Below are 24,188 nucleotides of genomic sequence, written 5' to 3' on the forward strand. Positions count from 1 at the left end.
CTTGCACTCACCATCTCTTTCACATCTCTTGTTCTCTTTTTAGAATGGCCACAGGTGGCAGATAATTCAAGATTTGTTGGGAACTGATCAAGACAATCTTGACTTAGCCAATGTCAACCTGATGCTGGAGCTGCTGGTGCAAAAAAAGAAGCAGTTGGAAGCAGTAAGAAGTTTCTCTTATTCAAATGAGCACTGTGTATTTAGGAGTTTTTTTCTTTGGATACCTTTTCCTGGAAGCAAGATTCTGTTGGTGAATTTTCAGTATTTTCTCTTGTGTTTTGGTGTTTAAAAGGTGACTGTTTTGCTGACCTTTGTAGTGAAGTAACATTTCAGCTGTGATGCCCATAACATGCTTATAATGCTGTTGGTGGCAGGGTTGTATAAACAAGCAAGGAAAACAGAAAAGGATAAGAGAAGATGACTCACAGAACACAGAAAAGCACATGAAGAAGTTTAGTAATTTTCTGTTGCACAAGTAAATGTCAGATCTTTATTAGTAATAAACATGAAGAAATCCAGAATATAGGTTAAAGAATAAACACAAGGAGCATGTGAAAAGGATCACACCCTTTAGTTTCAACTGGAACCAATGGAATCTGAATGACCACCTTTCCTGAAGGCTTTTTCAGTATTTAATGCTTGAAAGAAAAGTTCAGATGTCTTGTTTATGAAGCTGGTTTGAAGATTTAGCCAATATGAAGCAAGTAGTTCCTTTGATTTAATTGAAATGTAGCTGGTTTGGGATAGTTCTTTGTGTATTTGGCCATTCCATGCTGTTCATTTCAAGTTACGAGAACCAGACCTTATAATTTAGACTGGATTATTACAGAATTTGACCCAGTGAACTTTGAGTAGGAGGGTGGATTTTGTCAGTGCTCTAAAACAGGTGAGGAAAAGTTATACTGGGAATATGTAAACTTATGCACTCTTACAGTATCAATATTTATAACTTGTGGTTCTGATGGAAAGAAACTAACCCCAAAATATGCTTGGCTATCAGCAGAACTGTTATGTTGCCTTATTGCATGGAGACTGTGAATATGTTTATTGTGGGTCAGTGAAGTTTTGGTGGAGAAAAAGAGAATAAAGCTTTTTTTCTCTGTAAACCTTTTTGTATAATTTGTGACAGATCTGAAGCAAAGAAGGCATATGACTTAGTGTATAAGTATTTCTGAGTATGACTATATTCTAAAGATGCTAAGCCTAAAAAGTGAAACCACACCTGACATTTAAAGAATAATTTTAAAGCATTTTTCTTGTCTGGCTTTACTTCACTCTTATTATTGTCAGATCACAGGGAGTAGAAAAATAACTGTAGAAAAGTAATATTTTTGCATTCAATGTCTTTACTTTCCCTATCCTCTCTTCCTTTCCTGGATTTTGTGTGTTCCTATGTCTTGATTCTTTTTGACTGTATGTTCACAATCCTTTAATAATAAATATTTTGATAGGTTGTGAAAATAAGATTTGGAATGCTGGGATGTGATTAGGGCTGTATTAATGCTGTTATATAGCTCTTCGTTTTCTTTTTCCTCTTGTGGTTCTCTTTATCTTGCCCTGTCTAGTTCTTGGCCAATTTGGGTGAAAATACTATGCTGATGGCTGAGGTAAATAACCTGTTACAAAAAATATTAGAAAGGGTTGGTTTAGTTTCATCAGTGACTTTATTGTTGTCTTTCACTCTGGAGAAATCTTAAGCAGTAACTTTTACATAAGCATAAATGTAAGTTTTTTTTTAATATAAATACTTTATCCTTTAGTATGTTGATAATGAGGTGGATGCTAAGATCTTCCAGGGTAGAAGGAGTGTCTGTGAGGAACCTGTATTCCAAAATCTATTTCAGGTGCAGTAGCCAAGGAAAAAAGCATTTCAACTTATAAGAAAGAACTCTTACAAGGACTGTTGCCTTCACATAAAAACTTGTTGTGAACTAAGCAGAACTTTGTGAGATAAAGTAAAACTACCATTTTAAAAACCTCCTTAAGCTGTTTTTCTCTTGGTAACCTCTAAATGAAAGTAGTTTCTGTGCTGTGCGGATTTCTGTGTGTAAAATGAGTGTTTGTTTCTCTTGATGTATATGGAAGAGTTACACTTCCTTATTTGCTGTGTTACAGGAGTCCCATGCTGCCCAATTGCAGATCCTTATGGAATTCCTTAAAGTTGCCAGGAGAAACAAACGAGAGGTAACTTGATCTGTGTTTCAGTCGGTGAGGTGCTATCTGCTGCTTTCTCCCAGTGCATTTCTGTTGAAATGATGTGTTAGCCTGGCATTATTTCTGCAAAGAATTACTCAAGGCGTGTTGGGGGGAATCTCAGACAGCGGACACATGGGTTTGAAGGAAAATTAATCTCTTTATGTATGACAGCGTCAATTTTTAATCATTTGCCTTCTCATCTCAAGCTGGTGAAGCATGTGGGAATACAGAGACTCCTTGGTGTAAATGAACATCAGTTTCTTGAAAGAAGATTGTTTTCCCAACACAGAAAAAAATCAAAGATTGAGAAGGAGCGAAATTATTTTCACTACCAAGTTTTTTCCTGTACTTTATCAAATAGTATGACTAATGTGGTGACATAAAAGTATTAATATTCTGTGCTTCTTCCTTATTTGTCCTAAAATGAGTGTCTCAAGGAATATGAGAGTTCTATAACCAGATACACATGGTTTGGGACTCTTCCTTTATAAGGTCATGCAGTGCATAAACCCTAATACCACAAATAGCCCAGAAACCTAGAAAAATGGTCATGAAAAGAGTAGAAGGATGAGCTCTCTTGTGGTCCATGGTTTCTGAGAAAAGATGTGAAGAACAGAAGACCCAACAGTGTGACTATAAGGTCAAACTCGAAATCATGTATGGATGTAAGAAGCCTTGTCCAGAATGGATTGAGGGTCTGGTTATGGAATCATTTCAAAGCAAGTCTGGAGTCTGTCCACCAACAGATATCCATGGCCAAAACCAACAAGGGTTGTGGAAAGTCCGAAGAAGGGCAAGAGAGCTGGTGAAGGGTCTGGAAAACGTCTTACAAGGGCAGCTCAGGGAGCTGGGGTTGTTTAGTCTGGAGGAAAGGAGGCTCAGTGGGGTTATTTGACAGGAGGTTGTATTGGTGGGGGGAGTCAGGCTCTTCTGCCATGTCTCAGGTGAAAAGATGAGGGAAAATGGCCACAAGTTGCACCAAAAGAGGTTCACATTAGATACTAGAAAAAAAAAAAATCACTGAAAGAGTGGTCAGGTATTGGAGTAAATTGCCCAGGGAGCTGGTGGAGTCACAGTTTCAAATGTCCAAGAGGCATCTGGATATGGATTGAGGAATATGGTTTAGGAGTTAGTGTGGTGGTGCTGGGGTGGTGGTTGGACTAGATAATCTTGAAGGTCTCTTTCAGCCTTGATTCTGTGAGTTTCAGTACCTGGGAAACCTTTCCCATCTCATCTGCTTCTGTATCTCTATCTCTTTGGCTTTAGTAATAATTTTTAAATAATAAAATCTCCTTTTAAGGCTTAAGAAACTTAATTTTTGGCTGCAACTTAATTTTTGGCAGAAAGCAGCCTTCAGAACATCCTGAAGGCAATTGGGACAATATAGTTTATTTCAGATCCTCCATGTCCCTGCTTATGTATTCCCTCTGTTGCCAAGACTTCCTCTGTTATTTTGTCCCCCCCCCCCTTATATTCCAGTGTGAAATGCAGACTGTCACATCTCCAAAGACTTCTGTGCAGGCCTGTCAGTTCTGTCCTTGCCCCAGAGCTTAGTGTCTGGCCTTGCCATTTATTTTGAGTGAAATGAGGACTTGTCAGACTTGTAGCAGTCTTTGCTCTCACTTGATAAGGGTAAAAAAAGATAAAAATCAGCAGGTAGATGCCTGCAAAATACAGACCAGTCCTTAGGATAGTTTTACATATCAAAATCTGTCTTGGGCAGTCAGTTTACACATAGAGTAAATTGATGCTTCCTTTTTGGTAAGGGACAAGGTCCTCCCTGTAGCTGGTGGAGCTTGTGGCAAGCACCCCTTTCTGGAGGGACTATTGTGGGGATAACAGAGGAATTACTGTTTGGGTAAAGACAGTGGTGATGTATCCAGGCTGCAGAAAGCCTGAGAGGGTGGCTTGGAAGGTGAGAAGGGGGGGGTTAAGTGACCATATTAATAATGCAGTAAAGGTTATCAGAGCTTCTGCAGTTCACTGTGGTTTCTTTTGATGCTGTGAGAGGTAACTGTTTAAGAATTGAGCTCAAGAAACATGTGTGGACCCTGTATTGCCCATAATTGTGAGTCACACAAGCAGCCTTATTATGGGGAGGAACATGACCTTTTTTCCTTTCTTAATTCAGACTTGGTTTTAGTAAAGATAGCTGCAGAGTAAATGCAATTTCACTCAGTAAACCATAGCTGTAAAGATCTTAATAAATAAAGATTTTTTTAAAGTATGATCCTGAGTTCTTATTTCTAATTTTTGGCTTAAATATTTAATGGAACTTTGATAACTTTGCTTCCTAATATGTCTCTTTGAATACTATTTATTGCAAGATTTTATGAACAGGTTTCATTTACTACATACTGCAAGTTCTTACATAGGGACTAAGGTACTTTTGTAAGTGAATACAGATACTGCCTCAGTTTAGTGTACTTGTATAGTATTTCCCATGTTCAAAGCAGGTGATTAACCACCTGTAACCTTTCTTGCCTACTTCACTCATAAGTTATGGATTTTTTTTCTCTAGCACTAATGAAATGGTGACTTCTGAGTATATTGGAGTGGGTTTATAGCTAGAAGAAAACTATCTTTTAGACTTGTACTTCAGAATATTGGTGCAGTCAAGTCTTTTGACAAATGCCTCTTTGCCACCTTCTCATAGTTTCTCTAGAAGATAAATGTGATGTTCAGCACCTGCAGCAATTTCTATTAGAAATCCTGTTTTGATCTCTTCATAACTTTTCAAAATGTTGATCTTTCAAGCTGGAATTTACTACATGTTTTTTGCACAAAGGTGCTTGCAAGCCCTTTTCCTTTTGAAGTTTATGTATTTTGTTTTCTTTTTGACCTAGAGCAATGTGGCAAAAAAACCCAAATCCTTGGCAAAATAATAGAAAAAAAAGTGTCTTACTTTAGAAAAGATTGAAAACAAATGGCTAAAGCTTAAAAATACTTTTTCACATAAACAACAGATAGTTTTGGAGGGGAGGAATGTATTGATCATTCACAGCAGTTGGATGTCTGTCCCTAAGGCAAACTTAGCATGGCTGAGTGCCTTTCCATATGTGTGCACAGTTAATTGAATGCACACTCTGCATTTTATTTTTTTTTTTAATCCAGTGTCCTCTTCTGTTGATATTAAGGACCCAAAAAGTCTGGAAGGTCAAGTTTAATAATGAAATATTCTATCTTGGTGGTGATGGGTGTTTATTACCATTTTCCAGGGAAACCAAATGCAACTGCCTGTGACTTTTTTAAATTCTCACTTTCATACCTGTGTTGCTTAAATGCTTTTGCAGATTTAACTTGGTTAATTTTAAACGTTCACATGTTCTTTCATCTTGAACACATTGTGAGAAAAACTGATTATATCAGTTCATTCTCCCCACTCTTATGTTCAGTACTTTAAGGAAGAGGCCTTGCTAATTGTCTGGTCAGAATTTTAATGTCTCCAAACAGTTAGACAACACTATATAGATAATATAGATAATTTATGGTAAAATATTATTAGCTCAGCTACCCGATGGAATTTCTGTCAAGCAGCACCATTGCTTACTGAAGGAGAATACTGAGCTTGATGATTGGTATCACAAATCAAGTACTACACAGGTGCTATTCTTTGGGTGCATTCATGTTTCCCTTGGCAGATATTGCTTCATTTTTAGTTCTTCTTTCTAATAATGTGATGTTAAGTCTCTCATGTCTAACAAACAAGGCCTCTTTTATGTTTGCTAATGCATAAGGCTGTTTTTTAGCTGATAAACATCCTGGGACAGAAAAATAATCCTGAAGTGTCTCAGGCTTGTGGCACTGAGTGCCTGCTCAGCATTTCAGAATCATCGTTGTTCTTTGCACCCTCAAATGTTAGATACTAAAAATAAGAAGAGTTATTAGTTATTGTGAGGTAATGGCTGGGAATTCTAAGCATGAGTTCTCCAGGGATGTCATTACCCTGTGTTAATCACTTCACCTGTCAAGCCTTATGTTCTGCGTGTTCACACACGGATGAACTAATGAATAAGCAAGAGGAGGTGACAGAACCAGGAATCAGTCATGCTCTTTTGTTGTCATGTGGTCTTGATTACATTTCAGGACTGCTGAGGAGAATTTATAGCTAGAGTAATCTGGTCCCTATCCACTGCACTTACCTGGTATTTAAGTCTATTTGCATTTCTAAGTTACTGAATGAGAGACGTGAGCTCCAGAAGCAGTGATAAGAAGCCCAAGGATACAATGAGTGTGTGAGCAGCAAACTAAAAATTATCATAGTGGTATCAGTGTATACAGCTGGCTCTCCTTGCTGCACTGGAGAGGTCTTGCAAAGAAAGCACCTACTACTGATACATTAAACTCTAAGGCAATTAGTCTAATTGCTTAGGCAGCTTTGTTCCCTTCCTCAGGTGTCCTTATCTCATGAGGCTTTTCTATCAGACCCTATCACTAAGCTTTCAGAGCATATTTCCTCCATACTGTAGGATGTAAATGAGGGAGAGGAATATTCAAGATGTGAAACATACTTTATCAGCCTGGCAAATCCCTTCTCCTACCTTTGGGAATTCTGTGTGTTAAACAGCCTGGATGTTCTCAAGCCTTTCTGTTAGCTCTTCCCCAGTTGTGAGGAAACATTTATCATTTGGAGGAAGTATTGATCAGAGAAGAAATATTCTCAGCAGATAAATGTGTTATAGATGGACTGTCCACATGTTTAAGAGGCTTGAATGCCATATTTCACTAATTAAACTTTTAGAGACTGAGGTGTTCTTGTCTTCATACTAACAAAAGCCTTGTACCCGCTTCTAGTTGTGCAAAGGCATTGTAACAGGGAGGTATTTTGTCAAAATAAGTGATATTTGCAATTAATTTATAAGACTAAAATTTCTCTAAGGTCTGAAGATGGCTTTCATGCCACAGTTGCCCTGTATGTTGTAAAAGGCTCTGCATCCAAAGCAATAATGGAAAGAAAACCCAGAGACAGACAAGACTTCCACAGAGAGAAACTGATCTTACTGTGCATTGTCATTGAGGTATTGTATTCTACAGATAGAAATTAATTTCACTGGGTACCTTTAAAAAAGTTTCAGCTGTTATAGTGAAGTTTACACTGTGGTTTGTTAAATCAGTACTTGGTGGAAGAACAGGAAGTAGGAAGATTCTGATGTTGGATGGATGAAGCCACAGGACAGAATTAAGGGTTTATTTACAGTGATTACCTGGTTTATCCTCCTCTGGTGGTAATTTTTGCCTCATCCTGGTTGGAGCAATGGCTTTGTGTGTCTGGGAAAATGATGTCCCCTCTGATAATAGTCTCATCTGTTTATCTGGATCTATGGTGTATGTTGTGATGACTGCACAGGGAGTCTGGATCAGAGCCTGGAAGGTGTGTTACTGTGCATAAACTGGCCTGTGAGCTTCCAAAAAGTGTGAATCCAGATGCTTTGTTTAAGCTGCTTATTAGAATAGTGTTGCTGATTTTGCAGTATTTCTGTAGAAAAGAACTCCTGCTGTTCTTTGCTTTTTCTAGAAAAAGCTTTTTGTTGTTTTTTTTTCTTTTTCTTTTTTTGTTCTTTGTTGTTCTGTGCTTTTTCTAGAATTGGAAAAACAGTTGGTCAAGGGTGTATGACTCCTTCCCTTGTGTGTTTTTCTAGGCTATGTCTGTGGCACTGGGAGGCTCTGGTGGGCTTTTAGTTTTTTGCAAACACTTAGAACTGGCACCAGGAGACCTAGTGAGGACTGCTTGTTGTCTGTGCTGTACAAACACAAGGCAGGAAGTTGCTGCCTCCCAAGGGGCCCTTGCTCCAGGAAAAACAGGAAGCTCCAGGATGAAACCTTAGTGCTCTACCCAGATAGGCTTGTTAGTAGATGGCCAACCAAAAATAAAATGACCATGACCTGGTGTTTAGCATTGTGTAAGTTCTTGGTAGCTTCTTGAACATCTGAAATTCCTTTTCCAGGATTATAAAAATGTTTTGAAATCGTAGCATTTTTTCTGTATATATGCCCATATCTGAACAATGGGACCAGAATGTTACACACCTGCTTATTGTAGTTCATTCACTGGAGTTGAAATTGAGGTTTAACCACTGAATTAAGGACCTTCTCCTTGTCCATATTGGCCTTTTCATTTCTGGGACAGCATTTGTGTCTGAAAAGAGAGTTTATTGGATGTGCTCTCCAAGCATATGTTTCAGTGTTTGTTGGAAGTGCTTTTGCTGACTTAATCCAAAGCCTACCAGGTGTGATTCTGCCCATCACTGGGACAGGACTTGGCTTGCTTTCTGTGCCCAGCAGTGAAAATTAAATTAAGGGTCCTTAAATCTGAATATACTGCAAGAACTATAATTCATTTAGCTTTCCTTAAATGTCCCTCAAAGGCTGGCAATTGTAAATCAGTAGTCTCATTTTTCAAAGTTTAATTGGAATGAATGTGGATTGATTTAAGGTCTTTGATAGATTAAAACACTTCAACTAATATACCAAAAAACCAAAGGTTCAGTGTAGACATTAATTCATTTTATGCTGATGGCATGAGACGACTCCTCCGAAAACAAGCATGAAACACTCTTGCCTGCTTTTTAGAGTTGCTGCTGTTGGGTAAGTTTATGGTAGGTTGTAACTAGAAGGAAGAATTGGTAGATAAAGTACCAGATCTCATGCTCTTGGCTGTGTGCAAGTTAATGAAAGCTGGCCAATAAAAACTCTCTGCTCTTGTTCCTATAAAAAATATCCTGTTTATGTGATGGCAGCAACTATCAATTATTTTTCAGAAGTCCAGTTTGGCTGTGAGCCAGTACATTGTAGAATAGCTGACTTCCTCACTGTAATTTTGGAACTTGTAAGTGGTTTTGTAACTTCTTTTTAAATGGGATTTATGAATGTGGGGGACTAATGGTATTTTCTAGAGCTGAGTTCAGGCAGGACCCATGCTGTGCAAGTGTCACTTTGCCACTAATCTTGGAGCTGTAGCACCACCTGCTATTCCTGCTACAGGTTTCGAAAGTGAAAATGGAATTATCTGTTATGGTGTAGTGATTTGTAAATTATCTGTGGCAGTCTAGTTCTAAACCATTAAATTTCTGTCTGTGCCTCAAATTAAATGTAAACTGAAACCTTCAGAGTACCGAGATTAGAATACGTTCATAATGTCATCTCATTCAAAGAAGCAGCCATGTTAGAAATAGGTGTGGACCCAGCAGCCCTTTCTTCTCCTGTTTTCAGAGACTGAAGCTTTTGTTAGTGTTTAAAAGGAAAATTAAAATGGTAGATTTAATGCAGAGTGCACAGATACTTAGAATACTTTACTATAAGAGATGTTTAAATTGTGCTTCTTGTTGGAACAGAACCTTCTGCCTCTTAAAGGATCAAACTTGAGCACATGAGTGAATAAGTCTTTGGGAGTAGCTTGCCAGATATTCTTTGGACTATGTCATACTAAGAATAATATGTCTTACCAAACTAGTAACTTTGAATTTGGACAATTTAATATTCTGTTGTAATGGTGAAAGTATAAAAATTCGTTTTGTCTTTGGAGAATGTATTGTGCTTAAGCTTTCAGTGGACTTAACTCAGCAAATGCTTCTGGTCACAGGCCACCTTGCTGGTTGTCTGTAAATTTTTACTGGGAGCTGAGGAGGCCAGGTGGACTTCCAGTTCTCTGTGTATTTATTACATTTATGTGTCTCAGTGAATCAGACTTGCTCGGGAGCTGATGTCAGGAGCTCTCACCTAGAGGAGTGTGTGTGTTTGGGCCCTGCAAGGCTGGGTTTAGGCTCTGGGTGTTAGGGTGGGACATAGCTGCTGAATAAACAGGTAAGGAGATGATGTCCTTGCTTAGGTGTAAACAGTTGTCAAGTCTGTGGCTTCAGTTGCTTGAGGTGAGCGAAGCCAGCTTGCTAACTGACCAAAAACCTGGAAGATACTACATGTGACACAAAGAAGGGAAAGGAAATGTTGGCTGGTGAGAGGAGAAGTCTCCTTCTTACCCTTTCAGGTGTAGCCCTCAAATGGACTGGAGTTTATGGTGTAATCCAAGGTAAGTATCACACCTTTGGAAGAAGTGATACCTTGATACCATGTGGTGCTCGCTCAGTGCCAGGAGCAAAACAGGTTTTTTCCAATCCAGAAACTTAATGGCAAAGTTGAAATCGGCAAGTGACAGGTTAACAGCTGGGATGAGAATTAGCCTTGATACCTTTCAGCAAAACATTTTGTATTTAATTGAAGGGTGAAATGATCATTGTCTTTCATTGTGGTTTTTTTTTTTGTTTTCTAATTGTGACAGGACAAGTGGGAATGGTTTGAAAGTGAAAGAGTGTGGGTTTAGATATTAGGAAGAAATTCTTCCCTCTGAGGGTGGTGAGGCCCTGGCACAGGGTGCCTAGAGAAGCTGTGGCTGCTCCATCCCTGGAAGTGTGCAAGGCCAGGTTGGACAGGGCTTGAAGCAACCTGGTCTAATGGAAGGAGTCCCTGCCTGTGGCAGGGGGTGGAACGAGATAATTTTTAAGGTCCCATCTAACCTAGACCACTTTGTTATTCTATACTTAAGTGTTTGCAAACCAGTTACATCTTGCCTGAGACATGTTAGAGCATAATAGTATTACTTTGAATAATGTGGGTCTCTGTGATTGACATCCAAATACCTCCTGCTCTTGTTTCACATTGTTTCAAAATAATAGCTTTGTCTTGAATGTGGTTTGTGTGCACACTTACGTTAATCTGTGCATTTGAACTTCCTGCCTGGTGACTTTTGAATTGCGTAGCACACCAGTGAAGATAGTTCAGATTCCTCTCTGGAAAGATTGTAATTTATCTTGGTGGTGGTGCAGTGCAGATTGATTTAGACTTCTCCCATTCTCTTATCCACAGCAATTGGAGCAGATCCAGAAGGAGCTAAGTGTTCTGGAAGAAGATATTAAACGTGTAGAGGTGAGGTGCCTAGACACTGTTCTGGCAATTTTTCATTTTCATCAAGCTGTCTGCCTTGCTGTGAGGCTGCTGGGTTAAATTTATGGCATTTAAGTCACTAATGGGAAAATGAACAGATGATGCTCTTTAATTTGTTCATTTAGTTGATGTGTGCAGGCTGCAGTTAGGTAGCTCTTATGTAATCATTTCTTTGTGTTGGTAGTAAGTATTTTAAAGTAGTTGCTAGAAATCAGCAGCTGGTATATTGATCAGAATTTAAGATTTTTGTACGTTACAGGCTGTTTAAACCTTAGCAGCATCTAAGTCTTAAAATGGAGAGGTGTTGGGGATTCAGAAGAGGGTTGTTATGCAGAGACTGTGCAGGAACAAAACCAGCTCCTGCTGCATGTCAAAACTGATTCCTGCTACCTCCTGGTATAGTTCTCTTAATTCCTTAATAATGGGAATCTCTTGACATTTTTGCTAAGAATTATTCTCCAAGAATTTGTAACCCCATCAGTGCAATCCTTCTGTCTTCACTGAGTCTTTAGGTTCCCCTTGGTCCTTTCCTGTAATCCATTCTAGTATTTAATCTTGCAGTAGGGAGCTGATGTTTCAGGAATACATCAGACTGCCACCTCTCCAAATATCATTCCCTTAAAGCTTCTTGGGAATCAGTTTGCAGGTCTGCTTCTCACTGCTTGCTCATCTTGAGCAATCAGTATGTGTTCCCAACTGCCTTCCAAAAAGCCTTTTACATTTTTTTTCATGCAATTAATGTGTGTGCTGATGATTTAGCAAAATAGAAACATGACTGACAACTGCAAGAATTCCCATTTATCTGATAGCTATTTGGAATTTTTTCAGACCTCTTTTCCTAAATGCTTCTCAGCTTTGGTGAAATAAATATACCGCAGTGTGTTTTCTTCAGACTGGTAAAATAAGTCTTGAGATCTAGAAGGAACTATTCCCAAAAGTTGTGGAATCTCTCAAAGAGCATCCAGCTATCTGTTTCTGTGCTCTTTAATCAGGCATTTCAGTGGGTTGCAGCTGTGGTATATTCCTGGGGTGTGATGCTGACCTTGGCTCTGACCTCTAAAGCCTGGGATCTCTCTTGTCACAAATATCCTTCTTTCTACCTATCAACTAATAGGCACCTAGTGGGAATTTGAAAGCACAAGTGATAATTGTCTTGGGAACACTTTGCCCGCTCAACTAATGAGCTGCTGCATCCTGCATAGCTTCCATTTCCCAAACAGATGAAAGACAGCATCATACTGGGTACACAGCAGTGACTTAGTCTGGGAGGGACAAAGCCAAGTTCATGTGCAAAGTTTATCTCTTGTGCAGTGGTCCCACAGAGGACTGACAGATCCTCTTTTAAGTCTGTGGCACCACCTTTGCCCTGTTGCCTTGTGACTATTCTTGCCATGACCCATATCCAGTTTTACCTTCCAGTTGTGAAGGCTGTTAGATAAGCTTGGACATATCTCAGAAATGCAGTTACAGTTTGCTTGTTCTGCCACGTTTAAGGGAGATGTGTCAGAGGCAATTGGCTGATAACCAAATCTGTTGGGTTTTTTGGAGTATAAGCTCCAAAACTGCCACTCTTGAAGCACAGAGCACAACAGGTGTAGGATTTTTGAAACCCATTCTGAATGGTAACTGAAAAAAAAATTGAAGAAAATCAGTGTTTTCTCAGGTATAGGTTAAGATTTTTTTTTTGAGTAAATGTTCTGTAAACACATGTATTAGACATGTTTTGTCAGCTCTGATGTAACATGGCTTTCTGTTTCAGGAGATGAGTGGCTTGTACTCCCCAGTCAGTGAGGACAGCACAGTGCCACAGTTTGAGGCTCCCTCACCTTCACACAGGTATGGAGCTTGCAGCTCAACTTGGATTTCAAGCTGCACATGTTGCACTCTACTTGCTAGTGCTTTCCAAGCAGTGCCTGAAACACAAGCAAAACTGTTTTTTGAGTGCTGTACGGTATTTTCCTATTGTGTTTCTAATTGCTATAAACTTTATGTGAACAAAGAAGTGAAGAAAAAGCCACCTGAGCCTGCATTTGGATTAAAAATCTGCTCTGAATCAGATGCCATGGAAAACTGATGGCTTTAAATGTCATGTGAATTAGTAAACTTGAATCATAAGCCTTTGGTATGGAATAAAATATTACTATTATTTATATGCTACCTTTTCTGAACGTTGTGCTGTTCTGCTTGGCATATGAAAGGTCTTCATTTTGTATGATATTGGAGTTCTCTGGCTTCCCTAATCAGCATGGATAGCTAAAGGTATGGGCTCAGATTAGAATTTGAAGTGTACAGCCTATTGATTCTGTTTATCGGCTGTCTGTTTTGATTTAATGAAATGCCTTTCTAATAACATAATTTCATGTGTATTTTTGTCTGGAATATTGCATAGTCTGGTTTCTTGATGATAATACTGCAGATGCTTCTTGTATCCAAGTTGTAAGTGCCAGAGGTTGAAGTGCTCTAGTTTACAGATGTGTCTTTTTATCTAATTTCAACAGGGCCGAGTTATGTTATTAAGTGATCATCTCTGTTATCTCTTAGAAGTAGAGTTCTCTAAACTGTCATTTTCTGTTATAAAATTGTACTGGTAGATTTTTTTGCAGTTAGCAGCTCTAAACCTAATAGCCCAGAGTAAAAAATGATCAGATTTCTTCCCTTACAGAGACTTAGACACAGTGCTCTGGTGAGGAACCCAGCAATATTGGCTGGAATTTCCTACCAAGATGCTATTTCTGGGCACAGAGACCAATATCTCTGATATTTCTATGTAGCTCTGGCTGTCCCTGAGGGAAAGGACAGGAATATGATCACAATGGATGGGAACAGCATTTCTAATTCAGTTCTTCACTGCTTCTTCAATTCTTTTTAGGTACAGATTTGTTTCTTGATATGGAGTATTGCTGTTTTGCCAAGAAGCAGTTTTGTGAAACTGATGAGATTCTTGTCAGGTTCTACTGCTTTTCTGGTTATTGGCTATTAAATAGATTGGTTTTACTCTGTGGTAGATATGCTTGGGGTAAACTTGAGCACTGGTTGGGCAACATCAATTTGTTAGATGTTGGATGCCTTCAGGCCTAGAAACCTTTCTCTCTTTTTAACAGGAGATTCTACTTATGAGTAGAAATGTATCTCTATTACTTGAGCTAAGCTAAAAAACAAGCCCCCAAAGAACTTTATCTGTTGAAGGCTGGAATAACATTTTAAGCCCAGGAGTTTTAGTAAAAGAGTTGAGGGGGGAACAGTCTGCAGTTAGAGCTACACTGGCTTCAGTCTACTGAGAATTTCTTAATATTCCTTTTTGCCTATTTATTTCATGTCCTAGGGGTCAGTCAATCTCAATTCTTACATTTGAAGATGCAAGATAGTATCAGAAAGAATTGTAGTGATCTTTGGATTGATGTGCTTCACCTGGGGTCTGCTGGGGGGCAGTGGGATGGAGCCATGATGGGTGCAGAAACCATGGGCTCTTTCTTCCCTGCCTGCCTGGGTCATCTTGGCTGTGTCTTGAATTTTGGAATTTTCCCCCTGATACAGTATGCCAGGGGTCTGATATAATAGGATATTTAGGTGATTTCTAGGGAATGTGGGATTACCTTTTTCTCTCTGCTTTAGAAGACCCCTTATCTTTTTCTTGGTGACATTCCTGTGTTAAGAAGTAGCCTTGAGTGGTAGAAGAGAAATCCGTGTATGAAGGCATTACCTGAACAGGCATCAGTTGTTCCCAGAAGTTACTCCTTCTATCCCTGCCCCGTTTTGACAGTTTTATATAATTCAAGTAATTGCATTGGTGTGAATTACTATAAGTTAGATTCCAGGAAGGTCTACCACTTGAAACTAATTTTATTTTCAACATTAAGTTTTGAAGAATATCTCAACAACATTCCTCCTTGGCAAGAATGCTGCAGAACAGCTGATATGAAATATGCTGATTTTTCTCTTAACTGAAATATTTAATCTCCAGAGTGCATTTTAGAGAGTGAAATACAAATATAGTTTGGGATGGATTCAATTCCATGTTAAAATTATATTGAACTTGCAGAGGCTCTTTAGCCTATCAGTGAATTAAAATGGTGTATTTAAATTGAAATATAACTTAACATACTTAACACACTGCTAATGAAATATAATTGTTGAACACTTCAGTAATGTGCCTTATAAATAGTACAAGGTTATCAGTGACTAGTGCTGAGAGGAAGAAAGCTTCTTTAGCCTTTGAATTTAAAGTTCAAGAAAATAGAGTTCTTTGGAATTCAGCTTTATCTGGTCTCTGGTGACTTGCCCTTATTCATCCGCTTCCTTTAAATCACGCACTTGCTTCATTAATTTTCTGTTTCTTTTCATTGTTTGTAGCTTTTTTCCTCCCCATTTTTAACATCTTCAAAACGTGAAATTACTTTGCCTTCCCCCAGCTTTTTTCAAAAGCTCTTTAGCAAAAAACCCTAGCACAGCTATGATGTTCAGTACATCCTTGGCTGCAAGAAACACGTGTTTTCTCTTGTGCCTATGCAGGGTGTGATGAAACATTAAATTGGGTAATAGCACAGTGCTTGTTTACAGTGTTGCCTATTGCTTGGTTTGTACACTAATAGAGAACAAGAGGGGAAGAATAAGGGAAGAGAACAAATAGTTCTGTGTATGGCTTTTCTGAACAGGCGTGTGTGTTATTTCTGCTCCCAGTAAATGGTGCAAACAGAAGGTAGGAATAAGCAACTTCTCTGTGATGCTATCCAGGACTAATAGCAATAACAAGCTATCACTAATAGGGGTCTGAAGGAAAATTCTGATCTAGAAATGAGTTGCTTGGTAACTCTGGTTCAGTTATTGAAATCCTGATCCTCCTTCCTCTCCATTTGTTCTAATTACCTCCTCCATCCCTGTAATGGGGTTTATAGTCTGTGGGTTGCCTTGTTTGTTGTTTTGTGTTTTTAAATGTCATATGAGTGTAGCTGAATTTCCAAACTGAACCTAATGTTACATCCTTTAAAAAAACTTGGATGGTACTGTAATTTTCTGATTACTTGCTTCCCTTTTATTGAAAGGAAAAACATTCAAGCATATATGAGTTAACTCAGCTATGGGCACAGCACAGAAATGCCTTTGAATTTGTGCTCTGGTTAGGGAGATGATGTCTACACTCTTGAAGGCTTTACATCACCAGACAACCTGCAGCAAAACGAGACCAGACACTCCAAGTCCGTGTTCTGCTGTTAATTGCCTCTGTACCTGTCTCAGAGTGGAGTAGTTTTTCATTGCTTTCTAGCTGAATGTGTTATTCCTGCAGTTCTGGCAGGATCTGCTGTCCATGTTTCATTATTTCATGCAGCCACATTGTAATTTAATTCTAATTCTAATTTTGTCCTCAGCCATGCCTGAAATGGCTCTGCTGTTTTCTCCCTTACAATGGCTTCTGCAAATAATTATTTTTATCCCTCAGATTTTCTTTGTTTGCAGCTTTTGTCTTGCCTGGAACAGAAGTCCAGTCAATCTCATTTTCCAAGTTAATTTTTTTAGTCTCATCAGTGGTTATGTCTCATCTTCTGTTTCCACTTCCCTCCACTTCCAAGGGAGCTTGAAAACATTCAGAGAAATATTTAAGCACTGATACCATTGGTTCATTCTTCCAAACTTAAGGTGCCCTGCCCTGCATTTCAACCAAACCAATTTGTTTATGACCGAGATTCTAAAGTTTACACATAAGTTCTGTCAGCTGCTACATAAACAGGAATTGGTAAAACTATCTTTGACAAAACTAAGACCTACAGCAGTGTTCTAGAAGCTTTTAAAGAAACCTTCAGCTTTCCCAGGCAATGCTTAAAATCTGAGGTTATCTCATAAGAAAGACTGAGAATAATGAGAACAATGATCCCAGCTAGTTTCTTCTCTGTCCAAGTCAAATGACATAGCAGAAGCAAAGCAGTTTAAAAGATTTTTTTAGAAATTAATCATGGTGATTTTCATAATGTATTCTGCATAACCAATAAAATTGTGTCCTTGTATGGTAATCTTTACCTGTCCTGGAGGTATATGAAATTTGAGTGACGAGTGTGCTTTTGTCTGGCTTGGGTGTCTTACTGTGGGAGCTGAATTTTTTGCCTCTGTGTCAAAGAGCACTGAACCACCTGTTTTCTGCTTGGATCAGGAGATCTTTTTGCAGTTTTGAAAATTAAATTCTATTGAGTTTGCATGTCAGTGCTGTGTTTTGAAAACAGTGATGTAAAAGGTATGTTGTGCCATTAGAGATACTATAATATGGTGTAGTGTTTTCTAATAATAGTAATCCTGGCTGTCAGTATATATTTTTTTAGGTTATTTCTGTATTTCCTTAATTGTCTGTTTAAACTAGTGTCTGTCTTACACTGATTTCTCTAGCTTTTCCCTTGTCAGCGTTGGTTCAAATGCAGAGCATTTGACTTCTCTATTTTCTTTCTTTTTTTTTAAGGAATTGAAAACCAGTGGTAGCATGTTATTTTCAGAATGTCTTGTGCTGCATATTTCATATGAAAGATACACATTTGCATTCTAATTAGAAATTATTTGGCTGCACTACACGTAATTGTGTGTGACAGCATTCTGCTCTAGGAAAACTGTTTAAAAAAAAGAGAAAAGTCTCTCCTAAACTCCCAAACAAAATAAAGCCTTGTGTTCCCTGTCTGTAAAATGGATTTCTAAGGCGAGTATGCTGCAGAGTGTCAAGGGGGGAATAGCAAACAGGTTAAAAATGATAAAGGATGGCTGTGCAGTGATTTAAGCAGACTATTTCTTTTATTTTTGCAGTAGTATTATTGACTCCACTGAGTACAGCCAGCCTCCAGGCTTCAGTGGCAGTTCTCAGGTAAGATCATATATAAATGTCTGCATTTATATGGGGGGGGATGGGAGGGTGAATGTGGAGGTTAGGCAGGGTTGAGGTGCACCTTCATCCATCTCCAGGGTACTGGTCAACTGGAGCCTTGAAAAGGCTTTTAACTGGTTGTATGGGCAACTGCAGTTGTAGGAATGACTGTGCTCAGTTGTGTGAGAGACTTGGTGTAATGTATTTTTAGACATCTGACATTTTTCTTAAAGCTGACTCTTCCATGGAAGAGGGGATATGGTTTGCTTCTTATGTCCCATGTGGGCAGCACTGGGGAAGGGAGGTAAATCCCTGACCCTTTCCCTTGGCTTAAATAGCTGTAGATCAAGCTTAACTTTCAAAACAAAGAATCTCCAGGCACAGTTACATCATTTGTCCTCACCAGGGCCTTTTACAAACATTACAAATTCATATAGAGGGTAAAAAGCTACATATAGAATGGAACTATTTGATAGGCAGCCTCCAAACTGTCTTATCTACAGAGCCTCCCAAATTCCAAACAGCACTTCTGTAGTTTAGAACCTTGAAGGGATTCAGCTGGGCTGCGGAGGTGACACTCATATCCAGCTCACAGTTCCAAAAAGGTTATCCAGTTTTCATTTGGGCAGATGGACTGTTGGGCACATTCCAGCTGTGCCTTGGGTGCTCTGTGGTGGTGGTGGACCATCCCTGACACACACCAGCATGAAACTGGTAAATTAAAAGGTCCAAGTGCTGTTGGATCTTACTTGATTTAAAGAAGAAAAAAAAAAAAAAAAAAAGACTTGGGCACATACATGTTTAAATACAGCTGTGTAACTAATTGGTAATTAGAAAATTCCATCTATTCATCTGGGAAAATGCTTGTTGTTGCTACTACTCTGGTGTTTGGAGGTTTTTGCTTGAACAAAGAGTTACAGTTCTACCACATTTCAGAGGGCAGGTGTAATGTAGATGGGGGTTTTATGTTTAGGACTCTGATGTGCTACAGTGTGTTTGTTCTCCAGCGACATTACTTGTCTCAGTGCTTCCTATTTCAAAGCCAAAATTAATAACATAAGCCCTGCTTATGAGCTCACAAAACAAACAACCTAGACTTTCTAGTCATTCTGTATGACAGCCTTATTTGTGTGAGAATAATCTTTTTTGTCCTGAAATGTGATTTCTTGTCCTCAAGAGTGTAAGATCTGTACTCTCAAGTACAAATTTTCACATTAAACTTTAATATATGTTTGGATGGGGAGTTCAAACAGAACTTTGAAGTTAAACACTTCTGTTCAAAGGTAGTCTAATTTCAGCAAGACTTTACCATAAAAAGAATTTTAATAATATAAATTAAATTGTAGGGTTTTTCCCTAATTGTCAGTCATGGCAAAAATCACATATTGGGTACTGCTGGCAGTAAGAGTTATCTAGGATGGACTGCACAGCTTTCCTTTCTCAATATAATTACATTGCCCACAAACATGTTAGGGAAGAATTTATATACCACAAAGCTCTAGGGCAGTTCTCTTCCAGAACATGAGCTTCAGAAGCAAATAGTGGACAAGTCACTTAGGCCCTGGGGAATTCTGTGGATAGTATTTAATGGCAATACCTTTTTTCTGCTAGAAATAAGGAGCTTGTGTGCAGCTAAGAAGCTTTTTCACAGTTGTTAGAGGACTCTTTAGAGTATCTGATAAAGTACAGACAGTAAAATCACTCCTGATAACAGAGGAATCCAAACTGATATCCTCAACTAGAGCAACCATAGTTGTTTTAGCCATTGAATAAAAATTGCTTGGGTATCTTTTCTGATTTTTTTCCTCCTGTTGTCCTCCTGTTGAAGTCAGGGATCAGGCTTCATAGAAAATAGAATATCTGTTTTTTGGCAAAACGTGAGCAGGTTGAAATGCTTAGCTGGGGGTGTTCTGATGACTGTGGGTTAGTGCCCCTTGCTTGGTTCTCAGCACAGCTGGGTTGCCACGTGCCAGCCTGAGACCTCCTCCACAGGGGTCTCCCTTGGGAGGCAGCAGGCAAATACTTACCTGATGGATTTCATCTCAGTGTGGACTGGGATCTGGCAGATCAGGCCTGGGGTTGGGTTGTGTCACTCATCGTGGTTCAGGCAGCTTGACATAACTTGAGACGGGAATGATTGCTCAGTGCCTGAAGTTGTCTTGAGCCCAAATCACTACTGATGTGCTGAGAATGACTGGAGATATTGGAGGTTGGTGCACAGAAATTTATAGGAAGAGTCTATAGAAGTGTTCTATTAAGAGTTTTTTAAAGATGTAAAATTTTAGAAAATGGTACTTGAAAGGTATTGATGTAGGAGCACTTCCCAGTGTTGTGTGTTGAGGTTGGGGCTGCTTTTGAGATGAAACAAGCTGTGAAGACCATGGGTGCTGTCACAGGCAAGTGTGAGCCAGGTTGTCAGTGCGTGGGAAGTGGTGGCTTGGAGGTTTCACTGCTTGCGGCTTGCTTTTTTCCTAAAATGTTAGATTGCTTTTCATACAGGTACAAACAAAATTGGAGTGGGCTGTAAACTTATTTTGTTCTCGTTGCCTTGGTGGGTGGCTGTAATGAGGACAGGCTGTTCCCCTGCATGGATTGAGGGGGAGTTGTACACAAAGTGGGTTTTAGTGCCATTGAGTAGCATTACAGGCCTTGTACTTGCTCAAGGATGTTGTTCATTAGGGAGCTTGATGGTTCTTAAATCTTATAAAATTTAGCTTTGAGGATGTGGTATGTGAGACTTCTTAAATAGAACCCAAAGCAAGGAGCTCTCTGTGCTTCTTATGTAGTAGAGGGTTTCATTCCTGTTCATGACTCGTGATTAAAATGGTGAGTACTGCATTTTCTGTCTTTGCTCCTGCAGGAAAGATTACTCACGTAGTTTAAATCCTTTGCTCCTACATCTCACTATTACTGTTTGGGTAGGTTGGGGAATAGCTTTAATGATGAGCTTCAGGAACTTCTTTTCAATTAACCTTTGAACTTGATGCTGTCTTTTGCTTCTGTTGTATTTGCTTAGTTTTACAGAGAGCTACTGAGTTGCTTCAAAAGAAGTAATTCAGTAACTAATTAAAATAAACACTTCCTTCTCTTTTAATGAGCTGTCTGCCAAGCATCTAGGGAGTATTTCTTGTACAGTCTGTTTGATTTGTGAAGCTGGAAGTTGGCCTATGCTGTCTGTCTGTATAAATGTAAGACAGGACTCCTCAAGGTTTAGGATTGCCTGTCCTGTATGTGAGGCCAGAATCACTAAATTTACTAATGTTCAGAAAACAAAAACTGTCTAAAAGCAGGAATTAGTTTTTGTTATGTTAAAGGGTACAGCATAGGACCCTAAAAAATAATTGTTGACAGTGCCAAGATTCTTCATTTATTGTCATTTTACACTTCTGACCTATTGTATAATTGCTTATAATTGAGTAAAATCTATAGAAGTGAAACCCAGGCCTGGCTTTTAACTTTCTGAAGTGTTGTCCCTTCTCCACTCAGACCAAAAAGCAGCCGTGGTATAACAGCACACTGGCCTCACGACGCAAGCGCCTCACAGCTCACTTTGAGGACCTAGAGCAGTGCTATTTTTCCACCAGGATGACTCGTGTCTCGGGTGAGTTCTCATGTGGTCTCTCTCTTCTGATGGCAGGTACCTCTTGCAGAAAAGCTTTGCTTTTGAGAGAGCAGTTTTCTCTTCTCCCTTGCACGAGAATGTGGCTATACGTATTTGTGTTACTCAGATCATCCCATTTTGCTATTCTTGACCAACCTTTGAAGTTGCTAAATTTGGAAAACTTAATCCTGTCACTTCGGAGGGGCACGTGTATTGCTTTATAATCCCTTACTGTGAAGGGCAACAGCCACAATAAACAATTTGTGTGGTGCCTGTTCTGAAGATGAAAATGCCTGAAAGCAGTGGTTGAGTTGTCTTTCCACTAAATGAGTAAGCCCAGTAGTTAAAAGCATTGCTATTGAAATGCTACAGAGGTATAAACATAAATTGATACATTCTTCTGTATTTAGCATGCAAGAGGACATGTGGAGGTTATCCTTTGTTATCTAGACTGTGTCTTGGTTAACAAATGGTTTGGACTATAGAAGCTAAGTGTGTTGCAGTTCTGTTGTCCCATGGGGCACACCTTAGATTTAAGGCTTGTTTTGTAGAATTAGAAGCTGTTTTCAAAATTGCTAGATTGCTTCATTCATAATTGAGTAACACTATGACAGCAGCTAGAGTAATTGCTGCCTAGTGGATGCATGGGTCTTAATTACAAACAAGATTCTCCTAAGAAATGAGAGGGTCGAATAACTGTGTCTTCAGGGCAAGGAAGGTTGTTCTGTAGACCCTCTGGAGGAGAAACCATCTTGGCAAGAAAAGCTTCAGGCAATGGACTCTGGCAGGCAAGAGATTTGTAGCACCAAGCTTTGAGCTGCAGCCCATCTTGAATGTGACAGGCTGCAAGGAAAGCAGCCAGCCCTCAGGGGGTGGGAGTCACCACTTAGGGATGAGAGGAAACCAAGCACAGGTTGCTGCAGCAAAGTATCTTTACTTATAACCTTGGAAGGCAAGGACCAACCTCCCAAAGCAGGATTGCTGGGGTAGAAACTTCTGCTTTTTTCTTCTCCATGAATTTATTCTCTCTAAATAAATTAAAAATAATTTTAAAAGTTAATTAATAAATGGCTCCAAATATAAAGGCTGTAGCATGTCTTAGAGGAGCTCACTCTTAGAAGTATCTATATCTTCTAACTACTTGAGAGCGTGGACTGGCCCAGTTCTCACTGTGTACAGCAAAATGATTTTAACAAGGAATGCAGCATGTTGGGAGGTTACTTCAATATCTGAAAGATTGGAGAAACATGTTGCATGTGTCCGGCCAGATCCCTGTGAAGTGCTAGCAGGTGCTTTGCAGAATGCACTTCTTCACAGCTCACACTGAGATGTTTTCATGCAGAGCTGTCTTGGTGATGCATAACTGTGGTTATGTAAAAATAAAACTTACTAACCAAGGATAACAAATGAGGCTCTTCCCAGCAATCCCTTGTAGAAAGCATTCTTCTTCATAATTTGAACTATAAATATGAATGCAATGAAATTGGTTTTTTGTATTTGTATGTGTCAGTCGCAACAAGAGCGGAGGATTTGCAAGTGCACGTTTTCTCCTAAATAAGGGATAACCTATGATACTTGATTAAGTTTTCCTCTTCTATGTCATTGCTGCATTTTGACACATTTTAAATGGGATTTAATGTGGATTTAAAGCTTTTTGCAAGAAGTGCCTCTGACTGTTCGAATAGGGAGTGGAGACATAACATTACTGTAATTATCAAATGGCCTTGCACTTTGACGGGGAAAATGTCTTGAGAAATAATATTCGGTTTTCCAGGCACACATGGAGAATAAATTACAGGAGGAATGTGTGCTTGATCTCTAAATGAGGGAAATAGAAGGGTAGCAGCTATTTGTCCCTATCAAATAGCCAAAGGAGAAGAGAGTCTTAGAAAAGCCCTGACTGATGTTTGTGTTGCTTCTCAAGCTGTTTCCTGTAGTGGTCAGGTGCTGATGATGTTAATTTAGAGCAGCACTTTGTTCATTTTGCACCTTTTCATCCCTCTAGCATGGATAATGTATTTGCTAGTACCCCTAAGCATGCTAATTACTAGCCTTTACTGTTCCTTTGTATGATCAAACATTAAACAGGGCATATGAGGGACACTTCAAAATGCCTTGTAAGTATAGAGATAACAATTTCTGATGGCAAGAAATTACCAGAGTGCAGAAATTATTATTCTGTGTTTTCCCATAAGAAATCACAGCTGAATTTTGCTTTTATAAATCAACCTCTCTTTTTTTCACCCTGGTATTTCCAAGCCTTTCTAATAAATGGATCTTGTTGTTTCCTTATGCTGCTGATAAGGCTAACTTAACTAGTGGGTGGAATTTCATTTCTGTTGTGTGTGTGTGTGTGTTGTGGTTCCTCTGCTGTTGCAGTGGATGCTGGGGTGGAATGGGAGACAAGGTGTGCAGCACCTGTAAACCAGCAGTGTTAGCTGTAGTTCTCTTAAAATGCACTTGTGCAAAAAGAAAGTGAGGGTGGAAGCATTAAAGAAAGGATTATGAGAATTGCTGCAAATTTGGGGGTCATTATGAAGCCTGAAGATGCTACTTAATGCTTGGCTGTGGATACATGATTGGATTGGGAATCCAGATTTGCCTATGAGGCATCGCTGTAAGTTA

General features: G+C 39.1%; 1 protein-coding gene across 4 annotated transcripts in view; it reads left to right on the plus strand.

The window, feature by feature from the left end:
• The window catches only part of COP1 (COP1 E3 ubiquitin ligase), a 125,424-nt gene that overhangs the window by 12,721 nt on the left and 88,515 nt on the right, over nt 1–24,188 (plus strand). For all 4 annotated transcript variants that reach the window (XM_053985188.1, XM_053985189.1, XM_053985190.1 and 1 more), the window contains 6 exons: nt 44–163; nt 2,116–2,184; nt 11,053–11,112; nt 12,890–12,966; nt 17,905–17,962; nt 21,449–21,563. In XM_053985188.1, the coding sequence (XP_053841163.1) occupies nt 44–163; nt 2,116–2,184; nt 11,053–11,112; nt 12,890–12,966; nt 17,905–17,962; nt 21,449–21,563 (499 nt within the window). The remainder of the gene's footprint in view (nt 1–43; nt 164–2,115; nt 2,185–11,052; nt 11,113–12,889; nt 12,967–17,904; nt 17,963–21,448; nt 21,564–24,188) is intronic.

This window comes from Vidua macroura, chromosome 9 (assembly GCF_024509145.1).
Source record: "Vidua macroura isolate BioBank_ID:100142 chromosome 9, ASM2450914v1, whole genome shotgun sequence".
Taxonomy (NCBI): Eukaryota; Metazoa; Chordata; class Aves; order Passeriformes; family Viduidae; genus Vidua; species Vidua macroura.